The 19,011-nt window shown below is 35.6% G+C and overlaps 1 protein-coding gene across 2 annotated transcripts in view; it reads left to right on the top strand.

Moving 5' to 3' along the window:
* Positions 1–18,158, top strand: part of SKAP2 (src kinase associated phosphoprotein 2) — a 344,778-nt gene extending 326,620 nt beyond the window's left edge. Inside the window, exons 12-13 of one of the 2 annotated variants that reach the window (XM_089669914.1) lie at positions 3,507–3,608; positions 17,935–18,158. In XM_089669914.1, coding sequence (XP_089526040.1) covers positions 3,507–3,599 — 93 coding nt within the window. In that variant the 3' untranslated portion in view covers positions 3,600–3,608; positions 17,935–18,158. Of the gene's footprint in view, positions 1–3,506; positions 3,609–3,963; positions 4,214–17,934 lie in introns of those variants that run through there. The other variant, XM_089669913.1, reaches the window with a different exon arrangement.
* Positions 18,159–19,011: the final 853 nt, after the last annotated feature.

The raw sequence follows: 19,011 nt of genomic DNA on the forward strand, positions 1-19,011 counted from the left end.
ATCTTCACTTGTTCTTCTTTTCGTGTTCCCAGGCTGCAGCTGCTTCAATGGCTGAGCCACCGATGACGTCACTCCTGTGCGTGTACGCACAGGATTTTTGGCCACGGCACACAGCTCTGAAGGAACGGCACAGGTATGCCGTTCCTTTAGAGCGCATGCACCGATGATGTCACCAGCTGCAACTCTGTAGAATATCTACTAAATGGTGCACGTTTAGGAGATATTCATTTTACCTACAGGTAAGCTTTATAGTAGGCTTACCTGTAATAAAAATAGAAAGCCGAGTTTACTACCACTTTAAAGGAAAAAGCACTAAGTTCTGCCCATTTGTTTCTTCATACTGAATGATGGAGTAAAAAGGAGGAGGTGGTACAAAGAAGATGCAATCTGCCCGCAAAAGTGAATTATAATCCAGGAGACATCCTTACAGAGTCCATATAAAGGGACACAAGTGCTATTTGACTAAACATTATACATATGAGGTCAAAAGCTCCAGGTGATATTGAACTGAGGATACACACAGCCACGTGGTATTTGATGACACATATGGGTTTGGGTATTTCAGTATTTTAAAGGGAAAGAGTGGCACAATTTTTTAAAGTTTTTGTTGCATGCTCTAGTGAAACCGTGACAAGCTTTGGTACCCCAGATTACTCATAGGTGATGGTTTAGAATCCTTTTCAGGGAATCAGTTTAGAGTTAAAGCCATGCTAAAGGTTAATTTTTTTTTAAAATAACAAACATGTCTATACTTTTGCACAGAGCAGCCTGGATCCTTCTCTTCTTGGATCCAATGCAAGCTCTCCTGACCCCTCCCTTCTGTCTGGCGGGTGCCCCCACAGCAAACAGCTTGCTATGGGAGCACCCGCTGCTCCGTGTGTTCATTCACACACAGAGCTGCGGCTTGGCCCCACCCCGTCCCTTTCTTTCCTCATTGGCTGGGTGGCTGTGATTGAGAGCAGTAGGAGCCAATGGCTCCTGCTTGCTGTCTCAGCCAATGAGGAGACAGAGACCCGGGACAGCCAAGGCTGTCATTCACATTGCTGGATCGCAATGGGGCTTAGGTAAGTATTGAGGGGGCTGGGGGAGCTGCTGCACACAAAAGGTTTTTTTACCTTCATGCATAGAATGCATGAAGGCAAAAAACCTTCAGCCTTTACAACCACTTTAACCATGAATGGTGGCCCTAGAATTTGTACTCTTACTTCAGCATGTGTGGTGATATGTAACGCGTATTGTTGCTTTCGCACATAGCTGAACCTGGCACATGTGTTATTGGAGGGGACTTTAAAAATGTTTTAGCCTTGTTTTATTTGTTAGTTTTAACTTTTTTACTTAAGTTTATTGCTAGCAATTGGGGGGGGGGGGGGGGGGTCACTATAGTCCACAATGTGATATCATATTGCTGGTGACAGGTCCTCCTTAAGGAGGCATCAGGGGTCTAATGTCAATTGTAGACCCCAGTGATCAAGGAGGTCTACATGCTTTGTCATGCTTGAACAGCTTCATCCCTGGCTACAACAGCTGGGGAATGACAGTTCTGAACCAGGAAGTGATGTAATACACATCACATCCGAGTTCATTCACCAAAGGGGAGGGAGGATCAGCCTTCAGCCAGTAGATGTATACTGCCACCTTCAGGCAGCAGTGTTAATCTGCAGTGCCATGCATTTAATGGATTAACTGTCAGTTACAGTTGCACTATTAAAAAAATAGAAATAGAAATAAAAAAATAAACGAGCCCATGAGTCAGCCTATTACAAAACAGAACAGGGTTTATTTTTATTGAAACAGTGTAACAAATAAAGAACTTATTTGTCTTTAAAAATATTTATACACTAAATATTTATACACATAATAACTTAGGTATGCTGATCTGTCATTAAGATATGTTAAGTTGACACTGCTAAACTTGGCCTGGGCATCTAAACATAGTTTGGCAATAATAAATATAGTTCATAGTTTTGTGAACATACTAAAGAAAAAGATTTTTAATAACACTCTTTAATAAATATGTATATATTTTAGGAAATAAAAAGAAGGAGGTCTATTGGATAATCATTCTATTAAGAACAAAGTTGAATATCTATGCAACTAACAATATGCAAAGCGTATACTGTGGTGTTTCCTTTTCTATAATACTTGGTAAAATATACAGTCTTAGGAATGCAAGTTAACGATCTCAGTTTCAGGTGTGGGGGATTTGTACATAAATTGAGGCCGATTTACTAAGTAATTAGTTTTCCCTCTCACCTATATTCTCATCAAAAATACCCAATCAGGCCCAGGAGAATTTTAAAAATCAGACAATTTGCCAAGAGTCTGTTTATGTGAGAGATGAGCCACTAACACAAGTAAACTGCTGTCTGACTATCTTCTAATTAGATTGCATTTCCGTTTTACTGGTAATCAGTAAACACTTTGATCTATTATGGGCCCTTGCCTGAAAATGAAGGCTGCCCATGTATTATATGCAACTTACAAGCAATGCACCTTCTGTTACAATTGCATACCTTAATTTTATGGAACACAGACAGGCTGCTTGCAAGAGAATGCTAAGAAAAATAAATGTATTTACGTACCCGTGAAACATGTTTTTTCCTGTTTTGAGTCACATTTGAAGTTTACTCAGTACTGTATTTTAGACCACTAATTCATATATAGATAGATAGGTAGGTACTTGTATATGAGCACAATGGTCTGCAAATAAGGTGGATCAGCAAATTGCAAAATGTCCTATTCTCCCTAATACATTTGCCCAGTATGCAGAGAATCACACATCCCGATTCACATTTATCTGGTTTCTGGAATTGCATGATTGTCTAAAGATCATATAGATCAAAATGGTGACTTCTAGAAGATAGTTAACTAGACAGACATTCAGACCAACAGATACCCCATGTTTTAACATTGTTTAAAAAACTGAAATACTACACGTTTTAGCGGTATATGTTTGGTTTTCTTTCTTTTTTTAAGACATTTCACATTACAGTGATGGTGCTTTTTATCTTAAGATTTGTTCCCCTCTTCTTGCTTTTTTAGATTGTAAGTTCTTTGGTACACTTATAAGTTTCTTTTTATTAGGTATTGTACCATATCATTTTGCCTTCCCATAATTTTCTGTATCTCCTTCTGTAATAATTTTGCCATACTATAATATACTGCCATAATTTTCTAAACTAATAGCAGTATAGTATATATAAAAAAGTTAAGGGATAAGAATGTTCAAGAAACGTGTGTCAATATATATCAATATGCAATGTGCACCATCAAATACTAAATATACAGATGTTCTGAGTTCTGTACCATCATCTGTTTGCTCACGGGTAGTCACTGCTGGAATGTATCTAACAATAGCAGAGAAGAAAGGTGATTCTGAGCATGTTTGGTATGGCTATGATTAGCAGGCCAAACATGGAGCACAAACATTTAAAAGTAGCTTTGCATTAAATGATATTACATTTGTGCTAGGCAAAAGGTTAATCCAGCTTATTGTTTTGAATTAGGAGTACAATAGATATGGCTGGTGGGTAGGAGAAATGAAGGGAACCATTGGCCTGGTGCCTAAAGCGTACATAATGGAGATGTATGATATTTGAGAGGCCTGGGTAAGTACATTTTAATCCAATCTACCATAATGGCTCATGTGTTCTCCTGCTCTCTGTTTTATAAGCATTTCCTTCCTAAAACCTCTGCTGCTGTTATATTAACTTAAAGACTGTTGCAAAAAATAGCTTTTAAGCCTTAATTAATACTGCTCCATTAGTTGTCTGCATGCAATAGAATCCCACATTGCAATGTCAGAGCAGTGAGCTTATCTCTTCTTCAGCTTGCTACTGTATATTGCCTTCAATCAAACATTACAATTAATTTCTGTCTTGGATACCGCGATCTTTATGATAAACCAATTGCATCAGCTTTTCTCTGCTCATGTCCGCTTTATCACTTTTTTTTTCTTGCCAGGAACCGTCTTTTATTAGGACCAATGGAAAGGGTATCATCTGGAGCTTGAAATATTTTTTTTTTGTGTGGAATAGAAGTGTTGTTATTTGTTAAATGAAATTTAAAAATGTACACAGTTTTTTATACCACATTGTTCTATAATAATATGTCTTTAATCTGGCTTGTTTTATTATGGTTCACAATGTGCATCTCCTTTATTAATGCTACATGTTATTTAGTGAAAAATAAAGAAAAGCAAAATTTCTGTTGATTTGTTTCCCCTTATTTATTGACCAAATAATAACATTCTTAACACTAATAATTAGAATTGTCATAAAATTTTTAACATATGTAAATTACCTTTTATTATTGTCACTTTTAACATTCCTAGATAATGCAAATGTATCAAAGATACAGTAAGCACCTACTACGGTTGTTTGATTGAAAGTTTCGAAAACTCCATGGAGTTTACTAAAGCTGGAGAGTAAAAATCAAGCTCACTTCTGCATAGAAATCAAACAGCTTCTAACCTCAGCTTGTCCAATTAATCTTCGGCAATAAAACCTGGAAGCTGATTGGTTTGTATGCAGAAGTGAGCCTAATTTTGCACTCTCCTGCTTTAGTACATAAACCCCCTTATGTCTGACTCTTTTTATTGAAATGCACATTTATAAGGAAATCCCACTAGTTGGGGCTGATTTACTAAAGGTGTAGGGAAAATTCACTCAGCTTAGTGAATACAGTGAAACTATGTTTACTGGGAACACTCAATCAAGCACACGGGAAATTAAAAAAAAAAATGAAGATTTTTATCTACACATGATTGGATTATTAGGATGAAAGCAGCTTCATCTTTTTCACTAGGTGGACAGTTAGTTTGCAAAGTAGAAATTCTATACACTTTATTAAATAAAGTCTTCTGAGTTTTAACTGGTTAATGGTTGTAATAGCCTGAACCTAATGAACGGTGTGCTTTTTTTATTATATAATTACTAACAGCATTATGGCAGCTTATGTGGGTCTCCTAAAAAGACTACTTGTTTGATTTATTTTATCAGTTCAAGAATATGAAGAAGAAAATAATTTTCACTTTTTTTTGCTTTTGAACTGTTTGATAAATATGTCTCATAATATAACAAAATCTTTCTTATGGTAAAGTTTGGGTTTATTTATTTTACTTAAAGGTATAATTTCTATTAAGTTACATCTTTAAATACTTATGCAAATTAGAGTTTGGCTATATACTGCTATATGTTAGAACATTCAAATAAATGGCTAAATTTAGATATATTAGATTGCGATTTTAGGCTTATGCATGCAGTAACCAGCAGATGGCAGATGTTTGATAGAAATGTGAGCTTTTTTTTTTACACCCATCCCCCTCCATAATTTATTTTTATAGGTGCCCATAAGCAAATTTACTTCCCAACCAAAAAAAGAAAAAAAAAAAAATCTATGCTTCGCCTTTACATCTGATGCCCAGGAGAGGGAGTCCTTCCCCAACTCATAATAATCCCACCATCTTGACCTTTGGTTCACTTTTTAATTTCCAACCCCCCCTCCCCACCACCTTTTGATGACTTCAATTTTTTCTCATTTAACCCTAAATCTGACCAAGCAGGACCAGTTTCAGAATACAGCTACTTCTATCACCACAAAAATCCCCTGAAACAACTAAATAAAAAATAACTATTGATTTTCTTTTTTGAAATCAGTTTTAATTTGGTGTTATTATGTTTGTGTAAAATGCAGCCAAAATTTAAAAAGAAAAGCCTCTTTGTTATATACAGCAAATGCAGTTATGCGGTATATTCAACTGTCAGACTTTGGTGATGTTGTATACTGTGCGCTGTGCTTGGCTGCCTAAGTGTTCCACCCTGCAAATTTCTAAGGTTCAAATAAAGTTTAATTGTTTGCGAACCTGTTATGATGCTAATAATTCAACAGCCTGCTGTGTTACTAATGAAATTACTTTGTTATGATTAATTTGGAAAATAGTGTGTTGATTGTAGTAATTAAGCACAACAAGGTGATGTAAATGATTCCATTGCCATCTGGCCTCCAAGCACAATGAAGAAGTACAGTGCTGCTGTCATTCAGAATGGATTCAAAGAAGTTGCAACATCAAGTTTCCGATTTCATATTTGGGCTTTCAAAGGCTCTGCAGCAATATAAAACATTACCATACTGTGTGAATCTCAAAAGGAAAAAGTTTGTGCTAACACTAAGCTGTCAATCTGTTTTCCTTAGTTTTTTTCAGCAAATGTTTATATTTAAAGATTGGAAGCAATTTTTGCTAGCACCAACTTTTAACTCCAGATTTTAAAGGAAATTAAAGCCAAGTTAGAAAAACCTCAATGTGCAGCAGATCCATGATTAGATCAAGTAACATGTTTTTGTCCCTTAATCTATCATTGTCTGGATTCATTTTATATTGTAATTCTAACTTCATCGTAGGTGCATTTTCAGCAAAGAGGTATGTCAAGAGCATCCAGCTTTATACAACCCTTGTATATAGAGATGGAGATTAACACATTATTATTATTATTATTATACAGTATTTATAAAGCGCCAATAGTTCACTCAGCGCTGTACATTACAAAGGGGGACAGAACATGTGACAGAACAATACCAATACAATGCAAAACATGAGGGGATCGAGTGCCCTGCTCTTTCGAGCTTACAATCTAGAAGATAAACCAACAAGTTAATTTTGAACTGATGATTACTCAGCAATGGTGGTATGCATGTACTGGAATAAGTTGCTTGAAAATGTTTACAAGACTGCTAGTTCAATGTTATTTCAAAAATATAGATTTGCTCTAAACTAGCTTTTGAAGATCTAGTGTATACGGAACAGAAAATCAAGTGTGAATGTTTGCTCAAAAATGCATGTTTGTTTGCTGAAAAATGTTTAATATTCATCTGACTAATTTAAAAAATATAAATAAAATTTTAAAAAAGTATATAAAAAAACACAGTGTGTGTGTATGTGTAGAAATAACATTAACAGTAAAATATGTAACTTTAAAATAAGAATAAATATATACTATCTATTTATATTTATCTATCTACTATATATATATATATATATATACATATAAATATAAATAAATATATATATATAAATATATATACACAAGCACATACATTATATATGTAATATATAATTAATATATAATTATATATATATATATATATATATATATATATATATATATATATATATATATAAAACAAAATTAAACTGTGGAATATTTGAAGAGATTCTAGAAATATATCCTGGTTAATATATTTACAATTAGTTATAAAGCAGAGCTTTAACTCAATAAGGTACAAAACACTACTAAGAAAATGGTCATACGATATTGGCTCTTTTTTGCTTAATTTAGTGTTAGCAGTTTTTTTGTGGTTGATTTAATAATGATGTACTGCTAGATATTTTTTTACAAACCATCCTTTATGTTCGAATGTTTCAGCTTGGTCACAACATAGATTTCTCCTTTTACAATAAATATTTATCTATCATGATAACCTGCCTGGATGGGGTCAATTGGTTTTTCTGAAACAACTTCTGCAAATGAATGACATGCTAAAGCAATGAATTGACCAACATCATCATAAGGAATAATCACAATAATTATTTTGTAATCTGATCAGCCAGTTCAGTGGAAGCTAACATATAAAGTATGTTCATGTCCCTGTGCTGATTCCTACTAGACTGGATGTGACCAGAGAACCCAGTGCACAGGCATAGTGTGCCCAGGAGCCATCTGACAAAATGTGTCTGCTTCCTACTGACCCAAATATCGAGCTATCAGTAAATCAAAGCAGCAGTAGTCCTCGCTGAATGACATGGCTATAGGAAACCTCTGCTGCCGCCCTATTATCTTGCAGCAGCACTATGATTGGTGCTTCCCAAGAGGCTTTGCAGCAGCTGTAGACCTCGGCTGTACAAAAAAAGACGTACTGTGATGCTCCTCATAAACATCCTTCTAGTAGGAAAAGACGGAGGCTGAGGATGAGATTTGCTTCTTTGCTCATTTTAAAGGTTAAATATACAAAAATCTTGAACAAAAATTTGCTGAGGTATCATTATATTTCCATTTTCATTTATGTCAGTTTTTTGTACATAGAATATCTCATTTATACAAGATTTCCCATTATACAAGATGATATAAAGGAATAATATTCACAGCCCTATTTAGAGCTAATGGTTAACAAGATCCTAGTAAATAAATGGGCTCATACATACTCAATGCACCAGAGCTTGTGTTTCAAATTTACACCTGGAAAGCTGTCATTGTTCTTCTAGGTGGGGGTGGGGGGAGGGAGGTATAATTCGGTTGCTTAGAGAGGCTATTGACTAGAATCGGTGCATTAATGCTAATTAAATGATCTTTTTTATACTTTATTTTTAAGTGATAAAGTACTGCTATTCCAATAAATATAATGCAGTAATGTGCAATTTTATAATAAAGGGGGGCAAAAAAAAAAAGAAAATACAAATAACCCTTGCCACAATACAGTACGTAAGAGAAATGGGAAGTGTGGGAATTGGTTACTCAGAGAGAACCATGGTCAAGCAGATTTGAATAGGTGGATAGGCTAGATAAAATGAAGTAATAACCTACAAGGATGGGTATCAAAGGGGTGTAGATCATTATTTTAGTTTTCTTTTCATGAGCTTTTAAGTACCTATTACATACCCATGAATCAATGGCTGACAAGAAATTTTAAATGATTGTAAAAAAAATGGATGACAGGTGACCACCGGGTAGGTTGAATGGTGTGCCACCTGCCAAGGCCAAGGACTGAACCATCACATACTCCAACAGAAGTGTTCGTAGGAGAGGGAAAGAGAGTCTGAAAGGATGGGTTTGAAAACCATGAAAAGACAGTGTCTTGGGTTCCAAAAATTGCAACAATTTTAATAACAGTAAGGAGAGCTCAAGGCAGACATAGGGGAAAAGAGTATTATGTGATTTTGCTCTGAAGAGGTTATTAATCACTTAAGTGAGTATAGTTTCAGTTGAATCTAATTAAAAGGTCAAGAAGTGGTTTAGATATGGAGAAATGAATTAGCCTGTTATAGATTACTACCATTTTCCACATGCATGCAGCTGAAAGAGAAATGGACTAACAGCTTGGTCAAGATTGGTTTCTTACAGGAAAGAACAAGGAACCTTTGGCCTGAGGAACAAACACAGCCAAGTTCCACCACTTATGGTGTATAGAGATTTTTGTTTTTCAAGATCTGATGTCTTTGTTGCTCCCGACATTCAGTCACATGGCATCTTAGAGCTCATGGCATCTCAAGTCTGAACGGGGAGCAGGTAGCTATATAGTGTCCATGCAAATCCATGGTGATTGATGTTTGAATGGTGAAGCATCTCCTCTTATTAGTACTGAGGGGGGGGGGGGGGGTAATGTTTCCATGCTTCCCATCCCAGTCTTTCCTTGGTTTCTTATTATAGAAAGTATGAGTGTATGTTAGGAGGATGAGTGGAAAATACCTACAGACTGTGAGAGACTACACAGTTCACTCAGCTAAAAGGTCAGAAAAAAGGAATGGGCACAAAGTAGGCCTAAGGGGATTGTGGCAAATGGGGAGGTTGAATCAAGTGAGATGACTTTGTTTTCAGTTAAATTACAAAACTGACAATTATCATGACAGGTAGATGGGGTTGGGTATGGTAGTAGTCTAAGCAATTGAAATATCACATTTTTGTTATTCTTTGGTCATTTTGCAGATAAAAGCAATAGTTTGGGGGAAACCTCAGATCGAAAAGGGAGTCAGTTGAGGAAAACAGGAGGGGCAGATTAGAGTCCTGGAACAATTTTACAAATCTGCATGTTTATATTGAAACAAATTAAAAAAAAACATTTTACCAATTTCTTAATTTGCCTGTTTTGCAAAATATATAGTCTATATTTAATCTTTTGTTTCTATAAACTATCATTTCTTTCATAGGTGGTCATGACTAGCATATCTTACTGGGACACCACATAAGTGCTTTCAAATTTGTTAATAATAATCGGAAATGAGTAGCCAATGATAAAGTATGATGACTCTATCAAAGAAAGAATGCAAAAGCTTTGTGGGCTTTTTTGTTTTTCAGTACCATACTGATAAAGAACCATTTTTTTTTTAAAAAAAAAAACCTCATACAATCTCTGAAATTGTGTATGTGAGCCAGGTACATCAAAATAACAATCATATAGATGCTAACCATAGTGAAAATGTATTATTTTATTGGATACATATTTGTAAGAAGGAAAGAGACTCAATCTACCTTCATTTATAAATTCAAGAGTTCCCCTGTGGCAATGTTTGGTAAGTTAGATTAATGAAAGTGCACTGTTGATATATTGGCAAACTGGTCTGCATTGAGTTCTCTATCGTGATCTGGTTTGTGGCCCGAGTATCAACTATGATTTGTGACTTTTATCGACTATGGACTTTTTAAGGTAATTTGTTTTTCAAAAGAAAATATGCCAATAGCAGCATTTCATCACTGTTAATTACTCTGAAAGTGGTGGTAAAGGCAGAATGTTTTTCACCTCCATGCATTCTAAGTGCAGCTTCCCCCCATTTCCCTTATACTCACCTGAGCGCGATTTCAATTCAGTGATGTGCATGAGAACAAAGGCTCTCTCGGTTCTCTCACTTCTCATTGGCTTAGAGACAGCCTTTGGCTCCTGCTGCTATCAATCACAGCCAGCAAGGAGGGAGTGGAGGGTGGGGCTGAGAAGCACTCTGCGTGTCTTATGTGAAGGGGCCAGGAGCACCGGCTGTGGACCCCAGAAGAGGAGGATTGGGGCTGCTCTGTGCAAAATGATTACCCAGGGCAGGAAAGTATGACATGTTTGTTTTTTAGAAAAAAACCTTTAGACTCACTTTAATAGTGTCACAGAACCACAGCCTCAGTGCTATCAGCATCTTGAAGCAGGCAGGGAGGCTAAAGCTGGTGATACAAGTAGATATTTGTTTTATATTTTTTATGTAAAATAATGTATTTTGTCATTGCCAGCAACAGGTAGTGTACTAGACCAGCACGGATATGGCATGGTGTATCGGTCAGTACAAGGTGCCTGCTTCTTGTGAAAACAGAAAGTGACTTTGGAGTAGCACAAAGGGGTTTATTTACTGAAGCTGAAGTGTGCAAAATCTGGTGCAGCTCTGCATAGGAACCAATCAGCTTCCAGGTTTTACTGCCAAAGCTTAATTGAACAAGCTGAAGTTAGAAACTACTGATTGGCTACCATCCACAGGTGCACCATATTCTGAGTGCATTAGTTTTAGTAAATCTCCCCCAGACAGACAAATAACAATGGGGTAGGAAATCTCTGAGGACCTTTGAAACACTAGGAATCCATTAAAATAGGATTATGATTTTTTTTTAAGCAATTTAAAGTTTTTTTTTTCAATAGTTTTAACAGATTTTAATGACATGCAGCCACAACAAAACAACAAAAGCTTCAACATGGACTTCAAACCTTGGACTGGGCAGAAAGACTGATGATAAAGAAGAATTTTTGTTTTAGAAAATCTTTTACAGTCTGGCATGGGTTCTGGTGAAACCTGAAGAATGTACATAAACTCCAACCATGGACCAGATAGGGCGGCCAATGATAGGAAAAAAATTTGTAAATGTTTTAATAATGAGGTGTTGCACCACCACTGAAAAGCACCATGGCACCTGGACAGGAATGCTGATATGATGAAAAATAAGAACTTTTTAAAAGATGTTTTACAGGGCATGGCAGCCTTGTAAAAATCATAGGCTTCCATCCATTAACTGTGCAGAGACGCCCATGGACACAAAAAAATGTTTCCAGTGAAAAAGAATACAATTGTTTTTTTATAGGTTGTCACGGCAAAGAATTACAGAATTTCAAACTTGGGCCAAGTAGGAGGGCTGATGATTTAAAAGAGACTGCTAGCACTGATCACTACAACCTGTACCCTATCATCAAAAAGAAACTGTCATGAAATATTAAAATAAAAAATACTTGTTTTATTAAGATCTGCTGGTAACAGACCCAGTTGGACTTGGTTTCCTGACTGCGTTTGTCACTTTAGGCTTCTGACAGCAACACTACAAGAAAGAGATATATACGTATATATAGTTTTCTTTGTTTAAACTCTTGTCAGGACATGTAGGTGAGTGACTGTCTGTTTCTATACAGAACAATAAGCCAGTTAAGTATCATTTATACTGGCACTGTCAATCCTGCATTTATGTGGGTTTGGAGCACATTTCTAAATGTGTGTTATGATATTGCAATGATGCCATTCACACTGGGCACTTAGCATTTAGGTGCAGTCTGTTTTGCTGCATTTAGAGAAAATCAAATTGGAGACTCTAAATGTGGCTAAACCTGCTTTAAAGCAGGAATATCTGAAGGCAGGTTAAGTTAAATGGAAAGCAAAAAAGTTGCTTATACTTCCCAGATCAGTTCTCCTACCTTTAGAAAAGCTGAGCAGAGGAGTGCCAGTGTGAATAATGCCTTAAGCTTAGTCATTACAAAAATATTTTTGATTAGGCAGCTTGTGCACATACAAGGACTGTTTAAATCTATAAAGAAGACATATAAAACTTAAATGAGGGGAATAAATCTTCATGTGGCCCCATTATATTTACTGAGGACCCCTCCTACTGAATTCCAGAAAAGTTTTTTTAGCGCCTTGGTAAATAACATTCAATTATAGTAATAAATGCAACTGATGACATTATATGCCCGAGAAAGGGCATATAAACATTTCCTGAAGTATGAAGCTGAATTATATAAGGAAATACAGCTTTTATCAACTGGAGAACAGCTGGACCCTTATTCAATATAAGCTCTAAAACTAGCTAAGGGCTGCAAAGAAGGAGACAAGAGGGCTGCATATGGCCCAAAGAACTCAGTTTAATATGCCTTTTATAAAGAATGTTACGCTTTTTAACACAATCAGTGGAAAATAAGTTTTAAAAAAGAAAGCAGGTGAGATTCGGGAATCCACAAATAAGTTTGATCTTAGAGTCTGAATAGTATTTGCAGTAATTCAGTGCAGCTGAACCAGACCTCATACATTAATTGCACCACATCCCTCTTTGAGATTACACAATAGTTGAATACTTGGGTGTTGATACTTTTCTGGTGCTGCTTGAAAAAGACTAAAATATTCTAAATAAAAAACATACATTTTTTAAGAAAATTCCTAAAAGTTGCACCTTAAAAAACATTTTGTGTGTTTATTTAGGTGCTCAATTCGAAATTAGTTTCCTCTACATATAGCAGATTATCAATTTATCATACCCCACCAGTCAGCCATGTTAAATTATATACCATGAAGGCACAATTCTTTTGCAGTCTGAAATAGCTGGATCACCTAATAAGGTATGGTTGAAATTTAATGGGTGTAGCAGTAAAAATGTACTGCTTCTTCCGAAAATGTGGAGGATAAATCTGAAAAATGTACAACACAAATAAATATCTATTTTCATAATTTTAAAAAATTTACTTTTTCACAACATATAATCAAGGTTAATCTTCATAGACAGCTCACAATCTCCTAAACAGCATGCCCAAGCTCTCCAGTGCAATGCAGGGAACTTAGCAAAGTTACCATCAGAGCCATAGAGCTGTACATCCAAGGAGGACCTGCACTTCAGTGTTTTACTTGCAAGTAGTTGGAAAATATGTATAGCAAGTACCCTTACTTATGTGTTAACCATTGAGAAAAAACACACACACAGAACCCTGTAAGTCAAATTTAACTTTAGAAATCTTTGGGCACCACCAGTGTAAGATAGCCTCGCCATAAAACAAGGATGGCCAAGTGTAGAACTTTTTCATATAAGCTTATGTGAAAGACTCTTTGAATGGACCAACTGAGCACAACACACATCCACTGCAAGAAAAATATTTTTTTTCACTACAACCTATAGTCCAGCATTTCTCAACCAGGACTCCATGGAGCCCTATGGTTCCTCCAGAGGTTTCTAGGGGTTTCTGCAATTTCTGCCTTTCAGATAAGTTCCAACTTACACCACTGATCTTTTTAGGGTGTAATTCTTCCCAATGACCACAAGTATAGGGAGCATTCTTCCCACTGGCCATCACACTAATGTATCATGAGTTGTAGATATAGTCATTTTTAGCAGGGTTTCCTTGAGACTGGAAAGTTATTTCAAGGTTTTATCTGTGTTGAAAAGGCTGAGAAAGGCTGCTATAGTAATTCATGTGTAACAAAACAAACTGCAGGCAAAATACTTCCATTGGAACCCCTAACTTTAAAATTCCTAATTTTGCCCTCAAGAAACAAATCTTAAAATTACCTTTCATAAATCTTGCCTGGTTGTGTGACTATAGCAAAATCTAGAACCCTGAGTCACGTTGAAATAAGAAGTGAACTACTGAGAGCTTGTAATGTGCACTGACATTGGACAGTTATACTGAATGTGGCTGTGATGAATGATAATAGTGACATAAAAGGTGCAATTGTTTGTCATGGCTGTGACATATAGTGCTGCTTAGAAGAGTTGCTCAGAATTCAGGAACTGCTGACCAATGTATTATTGCAATACTTTTATGTTGTAGTGCTGTTTGATGATACTCCTGATTGGCTCTAGGAAGAGGTTTGCATGTCATAATGAAGGCTGACGAAGCTGGAAATGCACCTTAATGGGGCATGTCAAATGTCAACTGAAGCTACAAATTGCACAAACTGATAAAAATTTTCTATATCTACAAACAGTGAATTTGCACAGTGTAGGGCAAATCACTGTGACTGCAGTTTGCATACCTCTAGTTATGTTATCTCATGTCACAGTTCACTAACAGCCCAGAAACAATGTAATATAACTAAACATAGCTGAGCAATTTTGGATTTCAGTAAACATTTGAAAATGTGTCTATGGGGGTGTCTAAAAGTAAAGTGAGTTATTTGATGTGCAGTTGGTTACCTTAGTGGGAGGTTAATGTTCAATCACACAGATCAGTCTCTACCGCTTAGCTTCATTGTGTGGGCTAAATTAGAAAATGTTAACCTCTAAACATTAACCTATATAGACACTTGATAATGGTCCAGATAATAGCATCAGATGTAGTGGAACTTCTAAATGAGATATTCAGGTAAATTAAGCAGGATACAAAAATATTTTCCTGTTTGGCAGACTTTTGTTCATTTCATTGCTTGCGAGGCATAGTGTGGTGCTGCTTTTGATAAGAGATATCATTTATCCCAACCCAGGGAACCTCTTTTTTAGCTCAGGAATCAATGTGAAAAGTTATTAATGGCCATTTAATATCAAGAAAAGTTATGTAAGCTCCAAGGATCAGGCCCCTCCTATCCCTCTTGTATTGAACTGTATTGTTGCTGTATTGTCTCCCTTTATTTTGTAAAGCACTGAGCAAACTGTTGGCTCTATATAAATCCTGTATAATAATAATAACAACAATAATATACATTATGTAGTAATCAAATGCAGTATTATTTCAAAGTAGCAATGCTTTCAACAAATATTGAGCATTTTCAAAAAATATACCTGCAAAATCTGAATAAAAGTTATTCTTTATAGAAAATAAGAACCAATGCCACATGGTTATTAAAGCAGTTTACTCAAAGTACACAGATAATATATACAGTATATTAAAATATCAGAGAAAGAAAAGAGAGAAAGAAAAAAAGAAAGAGAGAGAGAAAGAAAGAAAGAAAGAAAGAAAGAAAGAAAGAAAGCAATGAATAATAATTTCATAGTTATCTATGGAGATTGATCCAAGGATGTTACTCTAGCATAAAAGCCTTTGGAGGTACACACTGTCAGGCTCTACCCTGACACAAGATTTACACTGATAGCATTTTAGGCGTAGGTCTCCACTGTGCAGGACTAAAAGCAGTAGAAATCATACTATTTTCTATATTACAGTACGCTTCTGTCATTGCAACAGAAAATTCTATTTGTCAGTAAAAATGTACTACTTGTCTAAAATGTCGATCTGTTCTCCTCACCATAATGGCAGCAATTTGGTTGACATATGGCAGCATATGTCATTGTTTGTTTTAACACTTTATCTTCCATGTGCGCCTGCAAGCCTGTTACACTGTATATGTGATTTTACCAGTAAACAGGCTGAAGAAATTTGTGTTTCCTAAATAAATGGTCTTCTTTGTATTCATAAATATACTGTATATTTAGCACAGTAATCTGGAAAGCAGGGTACTTTTACTTTTTCTGTTATTTTGGTTGGTGTGTTACAATATTCTTTCTCAATAGCTGCAAGTATTAAAACATTCAGAACAAAGAAGGGGTGATTAAAAAAAGGAGCGCATTTTTTACTTAACCATGTGACCCTTTATGCACTTTGAACACCCAATCATGCGGATGGGAAGTTAAAAAAAACAGGAAATCCATTACATAATAGGTTGAAGTGAATAGAATACACCTTCACTGGGTCATGTGACAAATGTCAGTATACCAACCCCATTACATATATAGGAAAAAATTAACTAATTATCAATTATCTAATTGGTATAATGGTGCTCAACAAAAGGGAAGTCAATTGGAAATTTAAAGGCTTTCTTTAAAATGTAAAGGTCTTTCAAAGCAAGGTTTCTAAATATCTGACATAATCCTTTCCCTATTTTTATGTGTGTCCATGTGCATTGTAAATATGAATTCAAATTACGTAGTTTTCTAATTTTTCAATAGTCCACAAATGGTGTTCTGTTCAGTGTCCCCCTGGCAATTTCCCAAATTAGTGTTTACAAGAACATAACCAAGTGAATGGTGCTTTTCTTCTAGTTCACAAAACAGTAGGTGAGCTGGATGACCGTTCTGAAGGAAATAACATCTGCTTAATTGAACCGAATGATAATAATTGAGGCTGCTAACCTTTTTATTTTTCACGGTGAGAAGTTTCAGGTCACTGCCGCCATGGTCCAAATGCTTCTTGCATGTTGTACATGTGTGCTGCAATATGATATTAGTATAGTCATTGTCCTGTTTACTATAGGAAATAAAGATATTGGATGGCTTTGTAATGCAGCGGAGTAACATTACCATTGCTGTTTGTTATAAAAAATTAAAAGCTAACGGGGAAATGGTAGACTATAGTTCAGCCTAGAATCTTGGCTCTGCAGCTCACTTGTCACTCTATGGCTCTTATCCACAGTAATAAGTGCAATAAAATGCCTGTTCACAATGTAGACATTTCGTCTGCATTGTGGGGAGACCTGGAGACCTAAAAAGCATTTTGGCTGTCATTAGTGAATCTCTGATAATGCCGATTAGGGAACCATCAGGATAAAACTCTCTTATCCAAAGCCTTTATAGGCACTAAGACACCTAGATCAAGTACTATGCATCTACAGGGGACATACTTAGACAGATCCAATTTACTTAGGTCAGTTGCTGTTAAATGTGGCATTATAGTCTCCAGTTTCTGGAACACATGTGGCATGAAATGACATGGCAACACAGATTAAATCACAAGAATACAGAAAAAACGTGGATTATGATATGTTATATTCAAGTAGTATTTTTGCTATAATATGATAGCTGTAATTTTGCTCTTTTCTGTTTATATTTTTGCTTCTGTCTTCCTGTTTCTGTAACTGGTGCATTAACATCAGAAAGCTGAGGGATAATAAATTCTAATGAGGCCCAGTCTGTGAGCTGTGCTGCAAGAGAAAGAATGTGGATGATTCATTTGTATTCTGCAAAGCATCCAGACATCCAAGAGCCTCCCTATGGTGTTAGCTTGTGGTGCTGATCATCTGTTCCTACATCAGGGGGTCTTCACTGCTCCGAACAGCATCTGAGCTGGAAGAAATCAGATAAGCACTTTCTTTCTAGTTCTTGTCCTCTTTGTGCTAACTTTATTTTTTTTCTTTTGCTGGAGGTTATAGCTCTCACAATGTATAATAATTTAAAATTAAAATATAAAAAAAATTACAACACAAAGCAGAGAAAATAAAATATTGATATCTCTCACATACAGATAACTGGCATAATCTTCTGAAGTTGATGAGAAAGAAAAACAGGCCTTACATTAATTTATTGCCCAGATGGAGAAGCGTTTTTTCCTGAAGACTTTTATTGTTTTACAGCTTTTGTTTATTTCAATTTATTTCTTCTCTTCTGCAGCTCATTTCAAATAAATCATATGTTAACTTACTTATCATTTACTAAATAAATAAGGTTTATGTCAAACATTCCAAATTAGCAGAGGATTTTTTTTAAATATTTTTGAAATTCCTGGTTTTCTAAATTTGGTTGTTTTGGTTCAGCCTGGCAAAATATTATATCCTATTGAAAAATCACACTTAGAATTTGATTTACTTTTTTTTGCTGCTCCACAGAACACCTGATTGCTTTAAATATCCAAATATGGCAATTAAAAAAAAATAATATTGCAATTTAAAATAATAAATAAATAAATGGAAATGAGAATAAGATAAAATAAGATTTTGGATTATTTTCATTGCACTTTATGTTTGAAAGTTATTAAATCTGGTTATAACTTAACACTTTTTACCAATAAAGACATTATTTCACCGCCAGTCCCCTTTCCAAACATTATTATCATCATTTATTTATATGGCACCAGCATATTCTATGGAGCTATAGATTATGAGAGACAAAGAGGAGCAGCATGCATAATGAAACATGCATATTTAATTGCTTAGCACGGTAACAACAATATACACTGATGTCAAAGCACCGGCTGGTAGAGAGCCATCTTCTGTTTGCTGCAAAATATCAACATACATTACAGGTTATCTCATATTTAATAAATTATATTTCCTTGTGCCCTTTTTCAGCGATGAAGAAAAAAAAAATCCTTTGAAAATTTGTGGCCACATTTTCTCAAATCCTGGCCTCGTTTTCCTACATAAGGTAGAGCTATATTTCTCTTTAAAAACGAGGGCTAAAACATTTTTAGCAAACTGCCACGTCTGAATTATCTTCGCAAAAAAGGCATTGGGGAAAGGGAGCGCAACTTGTGCCAAACAGATGGCACGCCCTGCTGTGTTTTTGATTGAAAAAGAAAGGTAACATTTGCAGCCATGTCAAA

This window comes from Staurois parvus, unplaced genomic scaffold (genome assembly GCF_062004578.1).
Source record: "Staurois parvus isolate SC_StPar_1 unplaced genomic scaffold, SC_StPar_1.0 ptg000082l, whole genome shotgun sequence".
NCBI classification, from domain to species: domain Eukaryota; kingdom Metazoa; phylum Chordata; class Amphibia; order Anura; family Ranidae; genus Staurois; species Staurois parvus.